Source organism: Aspergillus uvarum, assembly GCF_003184745.1.
Source record: "Aspergillus uvarum CBS 121591 unplaced genomic scaffold BO82scaffold_7, whole genome shotgun sequence".
Classification (NCBI taxonomy): Eukaryota; Fungi; Ascomycota; class Eurotiomycetes; order Eurotiales; family Aspergillaceae; genus Aspergillus; species Aspergillus uvarum.
In genome coordinates, this window is record NW_020291304.1 from 751,893 (window position 1) to 767,734 (window position 15,842).

The window sequence follows — 15,842 nt, forward strand, 5'->3', positions numbered from 1 at the left end:
TCCTCTCTTGCTGCCTGTCACAAGATGTACATGACTGTACTGATCTTCCCCCAGTCATCATGACTTCATCCGAGCCCCCATTCTGGGTTTCTTTGCCTTGGAATTATTAAGATCGTGAGAACCATTAATAAGATCATTAAGATTACCGCATCAAGGTAATCAAGATATTTGAAACAATCGTATCCATTTCAAGGATAGACCGGATCTCACTCATCTTTGAGTATACTATACTTTTCACATTGGTGGAGATACTGTGACTTGCTTCTTGCTTCCCGCCTGGTTGGCTTACTTCCGGTATATACAGACAAACCATTCGAAGAGAAAACAGGAAGCAAGGAGGAGGAGTCCTGGAGACCAGGAATGACTCCAGCAATAAGAATGGTAAGAATGACAGCAGGAGTATCACACGATTAACCCGTTAATCCCTCCCCACACCTGTCACGAGGGCACCTTCTCTCCCTCCGATCTTACTCCAAAGAAGCTTTCCAGAAGGACGCCAACACACAATAATTTACCACCCCCCCAAAACAACCCTATACAATCCCATACACGCGCTTGGCAATGTAGAATGATGCGAAAGCAAACAGAATTAATCCCCCGGTAACTGTATCCATGCAATCAGTACTCTAGTTCACCAAAGATGCAACCCACCAACCGTGGAGATAAGGATCAAAAACCAAAAATAACTTACTAGACCAAAACCAGGTCAGGCTGTCCACATCCTGCCCCGGGACCTTGACGTTCATCCCCCACATACCACAGATGATGTTCAGCGGCAGGACGATCGTTCCCAGCACCGTCAGCTTCCCTAGCACATCGGCGGTCTGTTCTTGCCGTTCGTTCATCAGAACGTTGATCTGCGCCAGGTAGTTCGAATGCGCCCGCGACAAAAGCCTAAGTAGCATCGCCGCCCCATCAGTACACCACAGAACCGCCGTGACCAAGAATGTGGGGAGGAAAAAACACCTACGTCTCATAGTAGGTCAGACTGCTCGTCATCGTCATAATATGATCCTGGATATCGCCCAGGTAGAGGCCGATTTCCGACTTGGGCGCCACCTCCCACTGCTCGTTACACCGTTTGGCAAACCCCTTGACCACGTCCGCCTTGTTACTCAGCAGTCGATACATCCCCATGACCTTCTTGCGGCAGACCCCCACGCGCCGGAGCATCTCGCCGGGCGCCAACGAGGTGGCGACGCTGTCCTTCTCGTCGTCTTTGGTATTCGACACAAGCCCGCGCTCATCGGAATGCATCTGCATGATCTTCTCGTCAATCTCATCGACCTCATCCTCGATGGCCTGGATCAACGGCCCGAACACATCGGTGATGTCATCAATCAGCGCATAGGAGATCCAATCCGAGCTCAGAATCAGGTAGTCCATCAGTTGCCGGATGCGCCGCCGCACATTCGCCGGGTGAGGCGTCTGCGAAAAGTGGAAGGAGAGCACCCCCTCGCGGAAGACGACCACGTACATATTGACGGGCTGGAGGTAGTTCTCGCTGTTTGGGTCTTGTTCGAAGGTCCGGTAGTTGACAAAGTAGTAGTTCCGGAACAGTTCCACCTTCTCGCGCGCCTCTTGCATCATGATATCTTCCGTGGTCAGCGCGTGGATGCCGAAGGCCTTGGCCAGTACCCGCATTTCGGTATCGGTCGGGGACAGCACATCGAGCCAGAAGGTTGGCCGGGGCCCGTAGCGCTTAGGTTTCGGTTGGCTCTGCTTCCGGGCGGGGGAGACGTCTGTTGACGTTCGAGCGTCCGAGACGGCCTCGCTGATCACCGACATTCGTGGATGTTGCTTGGGAGTGTGGTTGTTATGATTGTGATTATTGTTATCACCGCCGTGGTTGGCGCTGTTGAAATATCCTGTCCGATTAGTGTCACTGTGTCCGTTACCCGGCTGACTGCCTTGGCGGCTGCCATAGTGGTTGGCTGGAGCCTCTTCCCCGTGGTGGTCTTCCGCCTCGCTCTCATCTTCGTCAGATGAGACTTCCAGCTCGGGTGGATCGGGGATGAACAACTCGCGGAAACTACCACCCGGCTGTACCAACTCGGAAATAGTCTGCGCATGGATGGTGCTCTGGAACTCCTCGTTGAAGTAAGTAAACCGGTAGGGCGCTTCGTCCTCTTCCCGGCGCCAGAGTCGATACTGAGGACGAAGACGACCTTCAACAAGCATCGGCTCGCTGATGGTCTTGGCACGCAGGGCCCCGGATCGCTCCTCCTTCTCCTGCCGACTCCATTCCTCTAAGACGGACAGCTCGGGCCATTCCCGGTGGCGCCGTCGTCGACGGTGGTCTTCCCGGGGCGCCCGCAGCTCGTCCTCGTCAGCGAGTTCCGATGCTGCTTCCGTTGGGAAGCAGACGTCTTCCTCCGCGGGCATGGTCTTCCGGCGCCGGAGGCCGTCATGAGGAGCCATGTGCGGCGACGGAGGGGAGGACCCCATGGACGGCTGGGGGCCCTTGGCCCCTCCAGCATCCACATCAATGAGCACATCGTGTGAACGAGCCAGATTCTCCATCCGGTTGTCAATGGATTTGGCCAGCATGAAGTCGAATTCCGCCCCCGTCACCACCGCATCGTCATAGTTCATCTCCGGCCCCAGTTTGGGCGAGGTGGGCATGGACGGTGGATTATTGATATCGTAGTCGCGATCATGCTCCACGAGGCCAGGACTCGGGATCGCCCGGGGCGAGCATCGCGACGAGCCAGACTGACCCGAAGAACGCCGCTGACGGAAGGAGAACGGACTGGACTTGGAATCCGTCCCATATCGGGGAACTGTAGGGCTATGGGCCGAGGATGGCGGGATCAATGGCGTTCGATCATTGACATCCTCTCCGTCGCTGTCCTCCCCTGCCCGATAGGACTTCCCCCTCGACGATAGACCGCGGGAACCGGTCTCACCAGCAAGTCGATAAGGAGTCGAGAGCGAACCCGGTCGAAAGGACTGCCCGAGGCGGCTGTCTCTCCGAGGCCGCATAGAAGGTTGATTACTGCACCGCAATGTTCAATGTTAGCGACCCCAGATCGTAGCGATAAGGTTGGAAACCCGCAGGGGTATCGATCAGAACCCAACATACCGATGATCCAGCAAGGCCTCGCTCTCCAGGCTCGTGCTGCTGAGGTCCCGCCTCAGGTTGTAGAAGGGCAAGGGTACCTGCGTGCTGGTCTGCCCTGCTGCCATCATGCTCAGATCCTCAGGATCAGCGACCGACGATCCACCTGCGCCAGGGTGAGAATCTTCTGCACCGAGGAAGGAATGCCGGCGATTGCGGCGTTTCCGATGACGGGGTTTTCGCCGCTTGGTAGACTTGGGCGTTCCTGCTCTGCTCGCTGTACCATCGTCCGCCTTCATGCCCGGCCGGGAAGTCTCCAAGTTGACAGAGGTACGAGGTGTTCCCGAATTGGCGTCCGCCCCTCGGCCGTTGTGAACAGAGCGCTTGCTAGGGCTGGGGGCGGTCTGCCGGGGAGTTGACGGTGTAGGCTGCATGATGCTTGAGGGGCTTTAGGGCCGCATGCACGAGGATCGGTCCAAAAGCGCAAGTGGCAGCGAAAATCAACAGGTCCGGATTTTCAGGACTGCAGCAGGAGAAAAGACTGGAGGACCAATAGCTAGATCGATGAATCATCAATCGAGTAATCTAGTTCAGCGCACCGAGTCTATTTTGGGAAAGAAAAAAAAAGCCAAAAATAAAATAATTAAAACAAGTCACAAAGCAAAAATACGGCCACAGAAAGAAACGGACTAAGACGAGAGCGAGGGGAGATCTGTAAGAATGCAAGGTTGGATGTTCATGCAGGCGCTGGACGGCTTGTCGAGCTCAGCATAGCACAGGCAAAGACACTTCATCAGGGCCCGGGGCGACGAATGAGGAGCGATTGGCGAGTGACAGGCAATCTTGGGTGGAACATGGGGGTATGCGCAAGACAAGACTTGTCCAGAGAGGAGAAGCAGTGTTGAGATAGTAGGTAGCAGGCAGACGGAAAAGAAGAGTCAGAGGTGTAGAGAGAGGAAGAGGGAGAAGGAGGAAGAAGAGAGAGAACGGCGATAAGGAGGAGGAGGAGGAGGAGGAGGAGGGTCTGGCTGGTGGTCGGTGCTCGTTGCATAGTTAGTTAGACTCAGTCCAGTCCACTTCTCCTGCTCACCGCCTTCTTTCTTGGAATGTTCAACTCATGACATCACGCGCCCACGGCACTGGCCGCGTCTAACTACATACAGTACAATAGTCAACCTTGAATTGTTTCTACTCGCGTATTGTTACAAGTATTGAACGAAGATCTGAAGCATGACCGGTCGGCTTTCATTATAGCATCATATACACAAAGAATTATTACACTCTCCCTATCCATCCAGTATTAACAGGGAAAAGTCAAACAAATACAGAATCATAAACAACACACAGATAACCAAGTAAGGCCGTGATAGATCGTCAGCTCTAGAAGCGATTGCAGACATCATCATTAAAATCATCAATTTTGCAGATGCTGGGGATGGACAGTTTCCCATGCATCAAAGATTATTCATTACCGTTTTTGTGACGGAACCAACCCAGCCAGTCCCTCCCTGGTCCAGGACGCCTTCAGTGCAAGCTCACTGAGAAGTACGAATCAGGAAAGAAGAAAAACAGCGAAGAAAAAAGAAAAATAAGAAATAGAATCCAAGGGACAGAGGGCATGGGAGCCGGGGCGCAACTCTATACCCCGTCAGTTCCACCATAGATCTTGAGCTCTTCGTGATTCAAGTGTGACGCCTCAAATCACGTGGCTCAGGTCCATAGTAGATGACGGGGCCGCGCTGTGCACTGATCGGGTGGCATCGATCGACATGCGATCACCACTGAGCATTTTGGACACCCTCTTATCCTTGTTTGGTCGTGCAATGAGCACTTGGGCCGGACAGACGACCACTTCATCGTCCCCGTCACCTGCATCATTGCCCTTCTTCACCACCAAGGGGAAAAGAACAATGCGAACCACAGCCTGCTGAGACTCCAGCTCCGCATTCGACGTAGTCTCGCCACTACGCTCGTTCATCAGCGAGGCGTTGAAGTAGACCTGGCGGGAGAGATCGCCATTCGTGTCGTATTCTGGCTGCAGCGGAGGCAACATGATATACTCTGCCAGTTGCGTACGCATCTCAATCGACAGATGGACAGCGACTCGCAACACCTTGCGCAGAGAATCCAGCAGCTGGGCTTCGATATTGCTAGGCGGCGGAAGAAGACGTGACAGCGTGTCGAAGATCTCGAGAGCCACCGCTTCAGTATCGGTCTCCCGCTGCTTCGAGAATATTGGTCGTCGTGCCAGCAGAGTCAAGGTGGTGGCTCGCCACCGGTGAATCGAACTCCGCGTCCCCACTTCGGATAGCTGCTTCTCCAGTGATTTGAGCTTCTGTCGCTGATCGCGATCCATGCCGAAGAGATATCGAGTGAAGATGTATTCCCACACCATGGTCATCACGACTGACATAAACACATCGCGACGTCGGACACGGTCGGCAAGGTAGAGGTCGACCTCAGAGCCATCCAAAATGGCATTTTCGAACCGGTCGGCGATCTTCTCGTCTTGCAGATCGCTTAGCTTGCGGCAGCGACGATGATCGGAATGCTTAGAGAAGCGCAGGACCCACTGCTGCACATGCCCGCAGAGCTTCTGGCACGCAGCATCGAAGTAGTCCTCGTCGCGAAAGACGAGCACCTCGTCCCGCATGTTCTCCGCTATCTGTTGTTGGAGCTGTTTGACCCTGTCGCGGGTCGTCTCCAATTCCTCTCGCAATCGTCGGAGCTCGTGATCCTTCTGAGCCACGGCGCCGTCAATCTCCTGACGAATTTTGGTCTGCATTTCGGTAGCGAGTTGCTGGTTTGCAGTGCGCAGTTCCTCGATTTTACGATCGTAGGCGCCCTGCATGGCTTGAATTTCGGAGGCATGGGTGGCAGTCAAACCCGAGTTCGTGGTCACCAAAGCTTCGTTTTCTCCGCTCATTCGGGAGACTTCTTTCTGGAGCCATTCGACTGAGCTCTTGAGTTGTTCGACCTCGGCTGACCGGTCGCGCAGGTCAGCATCACTCCTGTTGAGGGCATGGTCGCTCTTTCGACGAGCTACACTCGCATTTCGCAATTTATCTTCGGCAGCCTCGCGAGCAACAACGAGTAGGCGATTTTCGGAGATTAGTGAATCGAGACGGGATTCGAGTTCTTGAAGGTGTTGCATGCTGCGACGATGGCGGATGCTGGGCGGTCGGCTCGGCGACCGCGGCGAACTGGGTGTTTCTCCCCACCCCTCCTGGGACCACCACAACCATGGTTAGTCATTGTTATTGTTATTGTTATTGCTATTGCTATTGTTTTCTTCTTTCTATCGGCAAAAGTAAAAACAAAAAAAAAAAATCAACTCACATAAACATCAGTCATGTTTCGGAGGGGCCGTTTGCCCTTGTCGGTGACGGGGTCATAGGAAGAAGAAGAAGCGATGCGCTCGATGTTCAGGTCAGAAGCAGAAGCAGAAGCAGAAGCGGAGGAAGCCGAAGGAGGCTGGCCCGCCTCCGCCTCCGCCTCCGCCTCCAGCGCTTGACTGACCGCCCGCAAACCACCGCCGCTCATACTGCGAGGAGTTCGTCGTAACGCGCGGTTACTCCTCGTTGGTCGCAGGATTGGTTTTTCCTGTTCAGGCGTCTTCATCATTCTTCCGGATGCTAATTCGCTCTGAAGCCCCCGCCAGCTGTCGGGTTGGCGCTTTTGAATTTCCTCCACTTCATCATCGTCGCCGCCTCTTTTGGATGTTGGCCAGGCCTGGCGCGCTAAAGCATTGTCCGTGAACTTCCTGCTTGGCGGAGGAGTTTGAGGGGTGGGAGACAGCACATGCTCCGGTTCCATCTCCAGATGGGGCGTGCCACGACCAGGGCTGGTGGGTCTCTTCGATCGATCCCCGAGCTCGTGTTCCTTGATGGTATGCAGTGGCGTCCGTGGAGGCGAGACCGAGCCTCGACCCGCGCCTGGCGGTGAAGGCGTTCTTCCTGATGCACTTGACTGTTCGTCTAGAGACCATGGTCGATGACGAGGGGTTGTGCTTTGCCCGTGCCGCCCATGAATCGAAGGGCTGCGTCGAAGCTCACACGTAGATTCTGGTTGCGATGGTGCCGGCAGTCCAACTTCCACGTCAATTGAGGGCGAGGATCGAATTAGCACCGATGAACGTTCATGTAGGGGTGACGGTGCGTATAGAGGGATCTGATGCTCGATGGGTGTGTCGGTGTGTGTTGCAGCATTTTGACCCTTCTCCTCTGTCCCCTCCCATTGAATCTTGGCCGATCGAGATGCTTCGTGTGGCCCGTCCGAAAGCACGGAGACATTGTAAGCAGGGCCAACCTCAACGTCGATGACAGGACTTTCCGTTTCATCCAGTTGCCCAGTTTGCTGCTCTGCCGTAGTTATGTAGTCATCCAGCTTCACCTTAGGCGTAGGATCCTCGCTGCCTGAGCTTTCTTCGGTTGCGATGGGAGCTTCCAAGACCTTGTCGCTGTCGCGAATCGCTTCCTTGCCAATGGTCTCTTCCTCAGCCCCATCTTTTGCTGACCCGAAATCTGGAATCGAAGCCGGCCGACGGAAAAAGCCGCGCTCTAGCTCCGGAAAGATACTCGCTACCAGGCTTGGTTTACTGGATTTAGCCTCGGATTCTTTGGCACGGCCACCTTCCACTTCGTGGCCCACGTCTTCAAGCTGGCCTTTTCGAGTCTCTTTTCCTTCCGTAGTGGAGGCGTCAATTGCAAGGGGAGCTGTGTCAAGTCGGAATTTGCCTTCTTGGATATCTTGTCTTTGTGATAGGCTAAAACCTCTTGCCCTGCTGTATCTGCCTTGCAAGCTCGATCGTCTCGTGATACCTTCGGGGATAGCAGTCTCGTCGAATTCGGCAATGCCTGGCTCAAAGGGAATAGCGCGGGCTTCTGGGGACGAATCTGGGGTTCGCTCTGTAGTATCGATCTGTGCTTTTCCCCAGTCTATCAAGGGCCAGCCATTGTCATCCTCTGCGGGCTGCTCGAACATAGGGTCTGTTTCCTGAGGCTTACCTTCAGAGGGATTGATGGGTACCCTTTCGTCATGTACGATGCTGGTTGCTGGCAAGACAGGAGATATTTCTGCTTGACTGGTTTCTTTCTCGTGCTGCACTTGCCGCGTAGTTTGAGCAGCCTCCTTTTCAGCTTTCTGTTTGGCCCTTCGTCTCTCCTTCTTAGATAGCTTCCGATTCGATGGCACTGGCGTATCTTGTTCGTTACAAGAGCCTTCTGCCATATCGTTGTCCATCTGTTCGTTCCTGATAAGGAAAGTTCTCGGAAGCAATTCCGAAAGAGCTTTGAGGTCCTCATTCGATCTGGACCCTGGAGTTTGACTGTCTTCAACTTCTTGATCCTCATCGAAGCTTACTTGCTCCGCGGATGGGTACATATCATTGCGTGTTATGAGCTCGTCGGCATGTGAACGGTCCAGCGGCGAGAATTCAGGACCATGGTCTTCATGTGCTGGCAGAGGCTCTATAGCCTCTTGTAAAGTTGTCGTCCCTTCCGGGACAGCATAATTACCTGTATCCTGCAACAGGGCGCTTTCGGAAACGCTTTTGTCGAGCTCATTTTCACCAAGTACTGGTTCTTCCGGAGCTGCTTTTTCCGATGCTGCGTCTTCCGCAAGGACCGGCTTAACTGATTTCTCTTGGTCTCTCTCGGTTGCCTTTTTCGCCTTTTTCTTTCCCCTCGCTGATTCTTTGCGGCTCAAAGATTTCCCATGATGTATCTCTTTAGTAGTCTCTTCGCGAGGAACTTCTACCATCGCCTCTGTGGAGCCCCCCTCCGTGATCAGGGTTCCTTCTGTTGGCTCCGGATCCATCACGTCTTGTGCCAATGCTGACGCCTGTAGCTCTGATATTTGTGACATTGGCTCTTGCTCAGAAGAAACGCCTTCAAGACTAGTAGTAGCTTCGATGATTGAACGGAAATCCTCAGTCTTATTCAACGGGCCTGAGTCCTCCTGCCCACCGCTCGACTCGGCCTTCAATTCGGGAACTTCTTCAGGATCATCAATGTTTTCAGCTACAGTTTGGGAGGTGTCTGCTGGCTTAGGGAGATCATTCAGCTCTTTTTCAGCCTCGACCGACGTTTCAACTGGCTCCGGGAGCCTCGTCTTGTCTTCATTCAACAATGATACCTTTTTGCTCTTCTTATTCTTTTTCTTTTTCTTGGAAGGAGACTCAGATGTTTTCGGCTCTTGGCTTGCATCGAGTGCCATATCCGGAACTGGGACCGAGTTCCCCTGGAACGCGGGATCCGAAAAAACATCCTCTGGCTCTGATAAATCCTTATTCGCAGGGACTGAAGCCAGAGTCTCTGGACTCACATCCTCCAGGGTTGAGCCCGCAACGTCGGTCCTTGCTTCTTCAACCTCTGCAACAGGTGCTTCCGAGAGAACAAGTTCTGGCAACACAGCTTCCGGCGATTCAATCTGTGGTGATGTGACGCTTAAACTTTCCGATTCCGCCGGAACAGCTTCAGAGACAGTCTCAAGAATTGCCCCTTGGTGAGAAAGAGCCTCAGCAACAGGCTCCTCGGAAGGAACCTGCTCAGGAACAACAGCTTCAGAAAAAGATTCCTTTAGGACATTCTCGCAAGGGATCTCCTTTGGAACAACTTCCTCTGGAACAACCTCCTCTGGAACAACCTCTGGAACAACCTCCTCTGGAACAACCTCCTCTGGAACAACCTCCTCCGGAACAGCCTCCTCTGGGACAAGTTCAGAATTGCCAACCTCAAGCTCAACCTCCTCACTAAGAGCCATGTCTCTAGAAGTGACAATCTCATAAGCAACAGGTTCAGGCATAACAACTTCTGGCGCAACCTCGCGAGAAGCATCCTCGAGAACAACAAAAGCAGGAGTAGCCTCTAATTCTGGAAGCTTCAGCCTCACATCTTCTGATGCAACAGGTTGTGATACATGGTCCTTCCCGTCGCCAGCCTTCGCAACATCATCTTCCTTAACAATATTCTCAGGGACTGCAGAACTTGGTTCATGGTCACCAGCTTGGATATCATCCTCAAAAGGGGTCACAGGTGGGATATCTCTTGCGTTCTCGAGCCCTTCAACAGGATGGACATTCCTTTGAGTATCGGCGATGTCCGCTTCAGCTGGATCGTCCAAGCTTGAATCAACTTGTCTCAATGTGTTAGGCTCTAGCCTCACCTCCGTGGCAGGAGCTAGTGCTGAGGCAGGACCTGCATCTTCAGCTCCAGTTTCAGCATCAGACTCTTGTTTCTCTTGTTGATGACTGCTGGCTGCTGTCTCTGCTTGGCGTTTATTCTTTTTCTTGTCCTTCTTGCTCTTTTTCCGCTTGGGCTTCTCTCCGAGAATATCCGCATCAGGCAGGGAGTTGTCTTTGCTTAATTCCACACCCGGGGCAGTTTCGAGTGGGTGACCCCCTGGCTCCTCGTCCGCTGCTGGGGGACTGGCACCGTACTCTGTCCCCGTCTTGGCAGGCAAAGACTGCTCCCGGGATTCAGTGTATTCATTGCCTTCGGAATCTCTCCTGTCGACCGATGCAATACTCGTATTATCCTCTTCTTGCGGTATCACTGCTTCAAACTCGCTCTCCTTCCCTGCAGTTCTAGGTCGCAGCGTAGCCAGATCTTCATTCGCCGCCTCCCTTTGCGCCGAGTCTTGGACTGCGGATAACTCAATTTCCTCTGAGGTCTCTCTGTCCGGAATAGTGTCCCGAAGTGCTTCAACGGAATTCACAGAGGCTGGTGCAGGCGCGAATTCGGGGTTCTCAGGTTCGACTTGGGGAGGACAAGCTGGCGAAGTTGCTTGCTGTTGCTCTACCTGCGGAACCACGTCATCAGTCCAAGTCAGATCTTTATCGTTTCCGCCGTGCAGTTCGGTGCCGTGGGACTGAATATCTTTACCGTCATCTTCGGCAGGTATGATTGCCGCCTCCTGCGATGTTTCTGCGGTCTCAGTCTCTGTCACCAACTGAGTATTGCTTGGTTTTTGAGGTTTTTCGGCGTGGATCTCTGCACCTTCCGATAAAGGTAGAGATTTATTGTAAGCAGCATTATTCGCATCTTGGAGTTTTGACAACCGCTTCTTCTCCTTCTTTGCCTTCTTCCTTGCCTTCGCCGACATAGAAGCGGCATCTTCATCGGCTTGCTCGGCCTGCTCGATCTGCTCGCCTTGCTGCACTGCGTCCTCAGCACGATCTGTCTCAGGAGCCGTAATCTCCGCGGCTGTATCTGGCCCGTTTGAAGGATCTGGCTCAGCAGGAGTTGGCGATTCCGTTGCAGCATTGTCAACTGCGGACTCTGGAGCCGAAGCGGCAGTCTCGGCGAGAGCTGATGACTTGCGCTTTTTCTTCTTCTCCTTTTTCTTATCCTTCTTGGACATGGCAGGATCTACTTCCGGCTCGGTAGTCTCAGTGAGGTTCTGGTGCTCTGGGGTGTTGGGAAAAGAAGGCTCGGACGCATCCTTTGCTTCTAGACTCTCAGCCACGGTGGTTTCCGGTAGGGGCGGGGTGTCATGCGCTGTTTCCGAATTTGCCAATATTTCTCCCGCTTCATCGGCGCTACCAGCAAAGATGCCAGCTGATTCCAAAACTTGAGTTTCTTGAGTGGATGCTTCTGCCGCCTGAGAATCATTGTCCATTTCTGGAGCTGTCGATTCTTTTTCTATGTTGTCCGAGGGCGTATCGACAGCTACCTTCGCTGAATGAGCATCGAATTCCGGATAAGCCTCATCAGCGACAGTTGGTTTGCTTTCCGACGGTGCAGTTTCATCGATCAAGTTCGGAAGCTCTTCGTCGCCGGAAACAAACTCATTACTTTTGTTCTGCCCAGATTCTTCGGTAGGGGATGACTCAATTGCTTTGCTCGGCTCAGCTGAAGTGTCATCTTCAGGCGTTTGCGAGATATCACGGTGTAATGCCTCGCCAGACTCCGCAACAGGCTCACTCAGGTCTATAGACTGCCCGTCTGCAAAGGACACGGATTTGCGCTTCTTCTTGTCCTTCTTGGCCTTTTTCTTCGATTTTGCGGTCTGGGGCTCCGGCGTAGGTTCCACAGCTTGGTTTTCGGTCTCTGCGGGCTCTGACACGAGCTCTGACACGAGCTCTGACACGGGCTCTTCCAACTTCTCTACCGAGGGCTTTTCGGACAATTGATGCTTGGGCTCGTCCTGAGGACCTTGCATGGCTTCGCCTGGGAGCACATCCTCAACATCTTGAGTATGCTCAGTCACTTCATCAGAAGTAACATCGGCAGCTGCCGTGACCTCTGCATCGTTAGCAGAGGGAACGGCTTTGATGTCTGCTGCAGAAGATGTTTCGACAGGCTCCTTCGATTCTTTTGTTGGGACAGCTTCCGGTGTCTCATCTGAGGACATTGATTTATTCTTCTTCTTTTTCTTCTTCTTGTCCTTCTTCGACTTGACTGAAGACGAGGTTTGAGGCTCATCTTCAACTGATTCCTCTCGCGAATCAGCTACGACATCGTGCTGAGACCCGTTTTCCTCGGCGGGATTGTTGCCAGTCAAGCCTACCTGAGCATCTGTTTCAGACATGCCCGTACTTTCAGAAACATCATGAGTTGGTGTGTTGGCCTGTGCAGGAGCTACTTCTGTGCCTGTTACTACTCCATCATCCTTTTCCTGGTCTGCAGCAAGCTCGTATTTTGGCTCTTCGTGGTGGGCTGCAGGATCCAAAGCGGGAGAGGTGACGGCCTCAGGCTGCTCTTCCAGTTGTTTGGCGGAGTCTAGATTCTGTTGTTCAGGGTCTATGCGTGTATCAGGGAGACCCTCCGGATCTTCGACACTGGGCTCTAAAGTATTAAGTGCACCAGGTGTCTTATTCTCACTGCTCACATCTCCCTTATCGGCACGAGAATCTTCTTGCTCCTCCGTTGAAAGTGCCTCAGCAGTTGCCAAGATCTCTGGAGAGGACTTCGTATCAACATCAGGAGAAACTTCACCTCTGGCTTGCTCGTCGGCCGGTTCGGTAAGAGTCTGAGGCTCGGCTGATGTGTCTTTGCTCAAGTCTCTGGCTTCAGGCATCTCTCCAGCCATCGTTACCTCCTTCGCTCCTTCTGCTGTTACCTCATCTGTGGCGACATCTTGAGGATTTTCTTTGGCAGACTCCTGTTTTTCATTCTTGTCAACCAAAGTGATTTCCAACCTTGAAGGATCTAGAGGGGTTGGATTTCCTTCAGTAGCTGGAAATTCCGTATCTCGGGGGCTCTCGGAGGCCTTGGGTGTTCCGGGCTCAGACAGGGAACTGTCATTCAATGACTTGGCCTTCTGCTTCTGTAGCTTCTTCTTTTCTTTCTTGGCTTTCTTCTTTTGCGCGGCAGTCATCAGAGGCTCTTCGGGTGCTTGGTCTTCCTGACGCTCGGCCATTGTGTTCGATTCCTCGCTCACAACCTGCTCTTCTTGCTTGCTGTGTGGAATTGTCGCGGTAAGGTCATCCTCCGTACGAGCTGGAATATCCTCGAGATTTGTGGAAGTTTCTTCGACCTGAGAAGAAGTCCCCCCTGCAAACAAAGGGACGGTCTCTGGAGTCTCGACAGGCCCTTCCGTCACAGTCAAGACCTCTTCGGTAAAGGCACGCTCTTCGGTGGAAGCGGGGCCGCTTTCATTCGATGCAAAAATGACCTCGGAGGATTCGACGGAAGCTTTCGTAACAGCTGGAGCACCTTCCGTAGATGTAGGAGCATTCTTGTCTGCCAATTGTTCTTGGTCGGAAATATGTGTTGTGTCATCATTGGCTTCAGTACCCTTCTCCACCGGACGATTCGTTGAGTTAAGCTCTGTGCCTGGGGCGATGGCGTCCGATGTCACGTTATCGGACGGACTCTCCAGGTTCTTTGAGTGCAAGTCCTGGCCTTCTTCAAGTGAAACTTCACCGCTTGTTTGGTGCGGGGGTTCGGTAGCAAAGCCCGCATTGGCAGCCTGTGCGGGATCGATTTCAGGCACGGATTCAGGCTCGGGCTCAGGCTCGGGCTGAAAGTCGGTCAAAACTGTAGACTTCCGGTTCTTCTTTTTCTTCTTGCCCTTCCCTTTCTTCTTCGATTGATCTTCCTCGGTCACGTCACTACTTGCCTCCAACTTCGTTTCGCCGAAGTTGTCTGTTTGACGCTCGGCCGAACTACCAGTCACAGCCTCTGGTGCACTTTCTTGGTCCTCTTGCTTTTCAACACCTTCCACCTTAGCGCCCTCAGGGGGATCTTGCCCGGATGGCTCAGCATTCGATAGATCTTCGCCGGTCGCATCTAGCTTTCCAGTATCTTCAGGTCTAGCTTCTGTGTTTGACTCAGCTTCATCCTCGAGCACTGGTTGACTCAAGGGTTCTGACTGGGATTCATCAGCGGTGGGTTCTTCTGCTGTTGCCTCTGTCGCACTTTTGCGCTTGTTCTTCTTCTTCTTACTCGCTTTGCGCGACAGAGTCTCGGTTTCTGTACTGGCGGCTTGAGCATCAATTGTCGTCGATGTTTCAGGTGTATCGACTTGCTCGACTAGAACGGGAACGTCGTCGCGAGGCTGCCCAGTGGTAGAAGCGTCCAACTCGATCTCTTTGGCAGTCTGTTCATCCTGAGCAGCGCGATCAAGTCTCTCGTCCCTTTTTTGCTCCGTCTCATGCCCAGTGCCAAACAAAGCTGGCTCAGTTAGTTGCTGGTCTGTCTGAACCTCTTGATCGGCTGCTGGTGACACCATCTGATCGACCTTATCACCTAGAGCAGGGCGTTCAGTGTCATCGCCAGTCACTGCTTTAGGCTTTCTAAACTCCTCAGCGTCTTCAAAGACATCTTCTTGAGTACTATCAACCTTGACGGAGACAGGTTGCGCATCAGGATTGAGGGAATTGCCAGAAAGCTGAGATTCCTTGCCAATTCCTGATTCTGCCGACTGGGCTGCGGGCTCCTCTATCGTTGGTTCGTCTGTTGTGTTGGACTCTGCGAGCTCTGTTTCGCCTACAGCTGTTTCGCCAACAATAGGGACAGGCTCTTTGTCCACTTTCTGGGAGGTTTCTTTCTCAACTTTCGAGCCCGGCTGCATGAATACGGTATTATTTGCAGGTGCTTCATGGACCACAGCATTTGAAGCAGGCGCCTCCAATACAGTTGCAGCAGTGCCTGGCTCCGAGGAGTCAAGTGTCTCTTGTGGATGCTCCACCATAATATATCCATCAGATGGGTCCCCGGACTCGTTTGCAGACTCCTGCTTGCTGAATTCAAGTCTCTCTGCACTATTTCCCTCTAGGGGCTCAGCAGTAGACTCAGCAGTGGGCTCAGCAGTGGGCTCAGCAGCGGGTTCCGCAGTAGCCCGAGTGGGAGGCTCTGCGGAAGGCCCAGTGGAATGCTCAACGGAAGGCTCAACGGAAGGTTCAAGCTCAACAGTGGGCTCAGCGATGGGCTCCGAAGCAGACTCGGCGGTAAGCTCAGGAGTAGCCTCAACGGTAGACTCAGGAGCAGCCCCAGCGTTAGGCTCAATAATAACCTGAGCGGTAGACTCTGGATCAGCGATAGGCTCAGCAGTATGCTCGGGCTTGATTATAGGCTCAACGTTGGGCTCAACGGAAGGCTCAGTGAAAGGCTCAGGAGAAGGCTCCGCGATAGGCCCCACGGTAGGTTCAGCCGCAGGTTCAGCGATAAGTTCAGCCGTAGGTTCAGCGGAAGGCTCGGGCTCAGAAGTAGGCTCAGTGGAAGGCTCATGAGTAGCCTCAGTGGTGGGCTCGGGAATAGGCTCGGGAATAGGCTCGGGAATAGGCTCAGCAACAGGCTCAGCGGTAGGCTCAGCGGTAGGCTCAGCGGTAGGCTCA

General features: G+C 53.3%; 2 protein-coding genes across 2 annotated transcripts; both read right to left on the bottom strand.

Annotated features, from left to right (window-relative positions):
• Positions 1–233: 233 nt before the first annotated feature.
• Positions 234–3,495, bottom strand: BO82DRAFT_389570 (cora-domain-containing protein; the record flags this gene model as incomplete). The annotated part of the gene is made up of 4 exons (XM_025638459.1): positions 234–604; positions 692–894; positions 971–2,998; positions 3,086–3,495. The coding sequence occupies 4 exons, from the start codon at positions 3,493–3,495 to the stop codon at positions 534–536; spliced, it is 2,712 nt and encodes a 903-aa protein (XP_025495682.1). The 3' UTR covers positions 234–533.
• Positions 3,496–4,284: 789 nt separating this feature from the next.
• BO82DRAFT_381017 (uncharacterized protein) lies at positions 4,285–9,777 on the bottom strand. Its single transcript, XM_025637807.1, has 2 exons — positions 6,401–9,777; positions 4,285–6,287 (listed from the first exon to the last, which is right to left on the bottom strand). Exons 1-2 carry the CDS (start codon positions 9,275–9,277, stop codon positions 4,758–4,760), a joined length of 4,407 nt encoding a protein of 1,468 aa, XP_025495683.1. The 5' UTR covers positions 9,278–9,777; the 3' UTR covers positions 4,285–4,757.
• Positions 9,778–15,842: the final 6,065 nt, after the last annotated feature.

What these genes read in the sequence shown, in the direction of transcription:
- BO82DRAFT_381017 (XM_025637807.1), bottom strand. Translation starts at nt 9,277, where the DNA reads ATGGCACTCGATGCAAGCCAAGAGCCGAAAACATCTGAGTCTCCTTCC. An exon ending in GAAACATGACTGATGTTTAT is followed by an intron (nt 6,288 to 6,400) that starts GTGAGTTGATTT and finishes TGGTGGTCCCAG; the next exon opens with GAGGGGTGGGGAGAAACACC.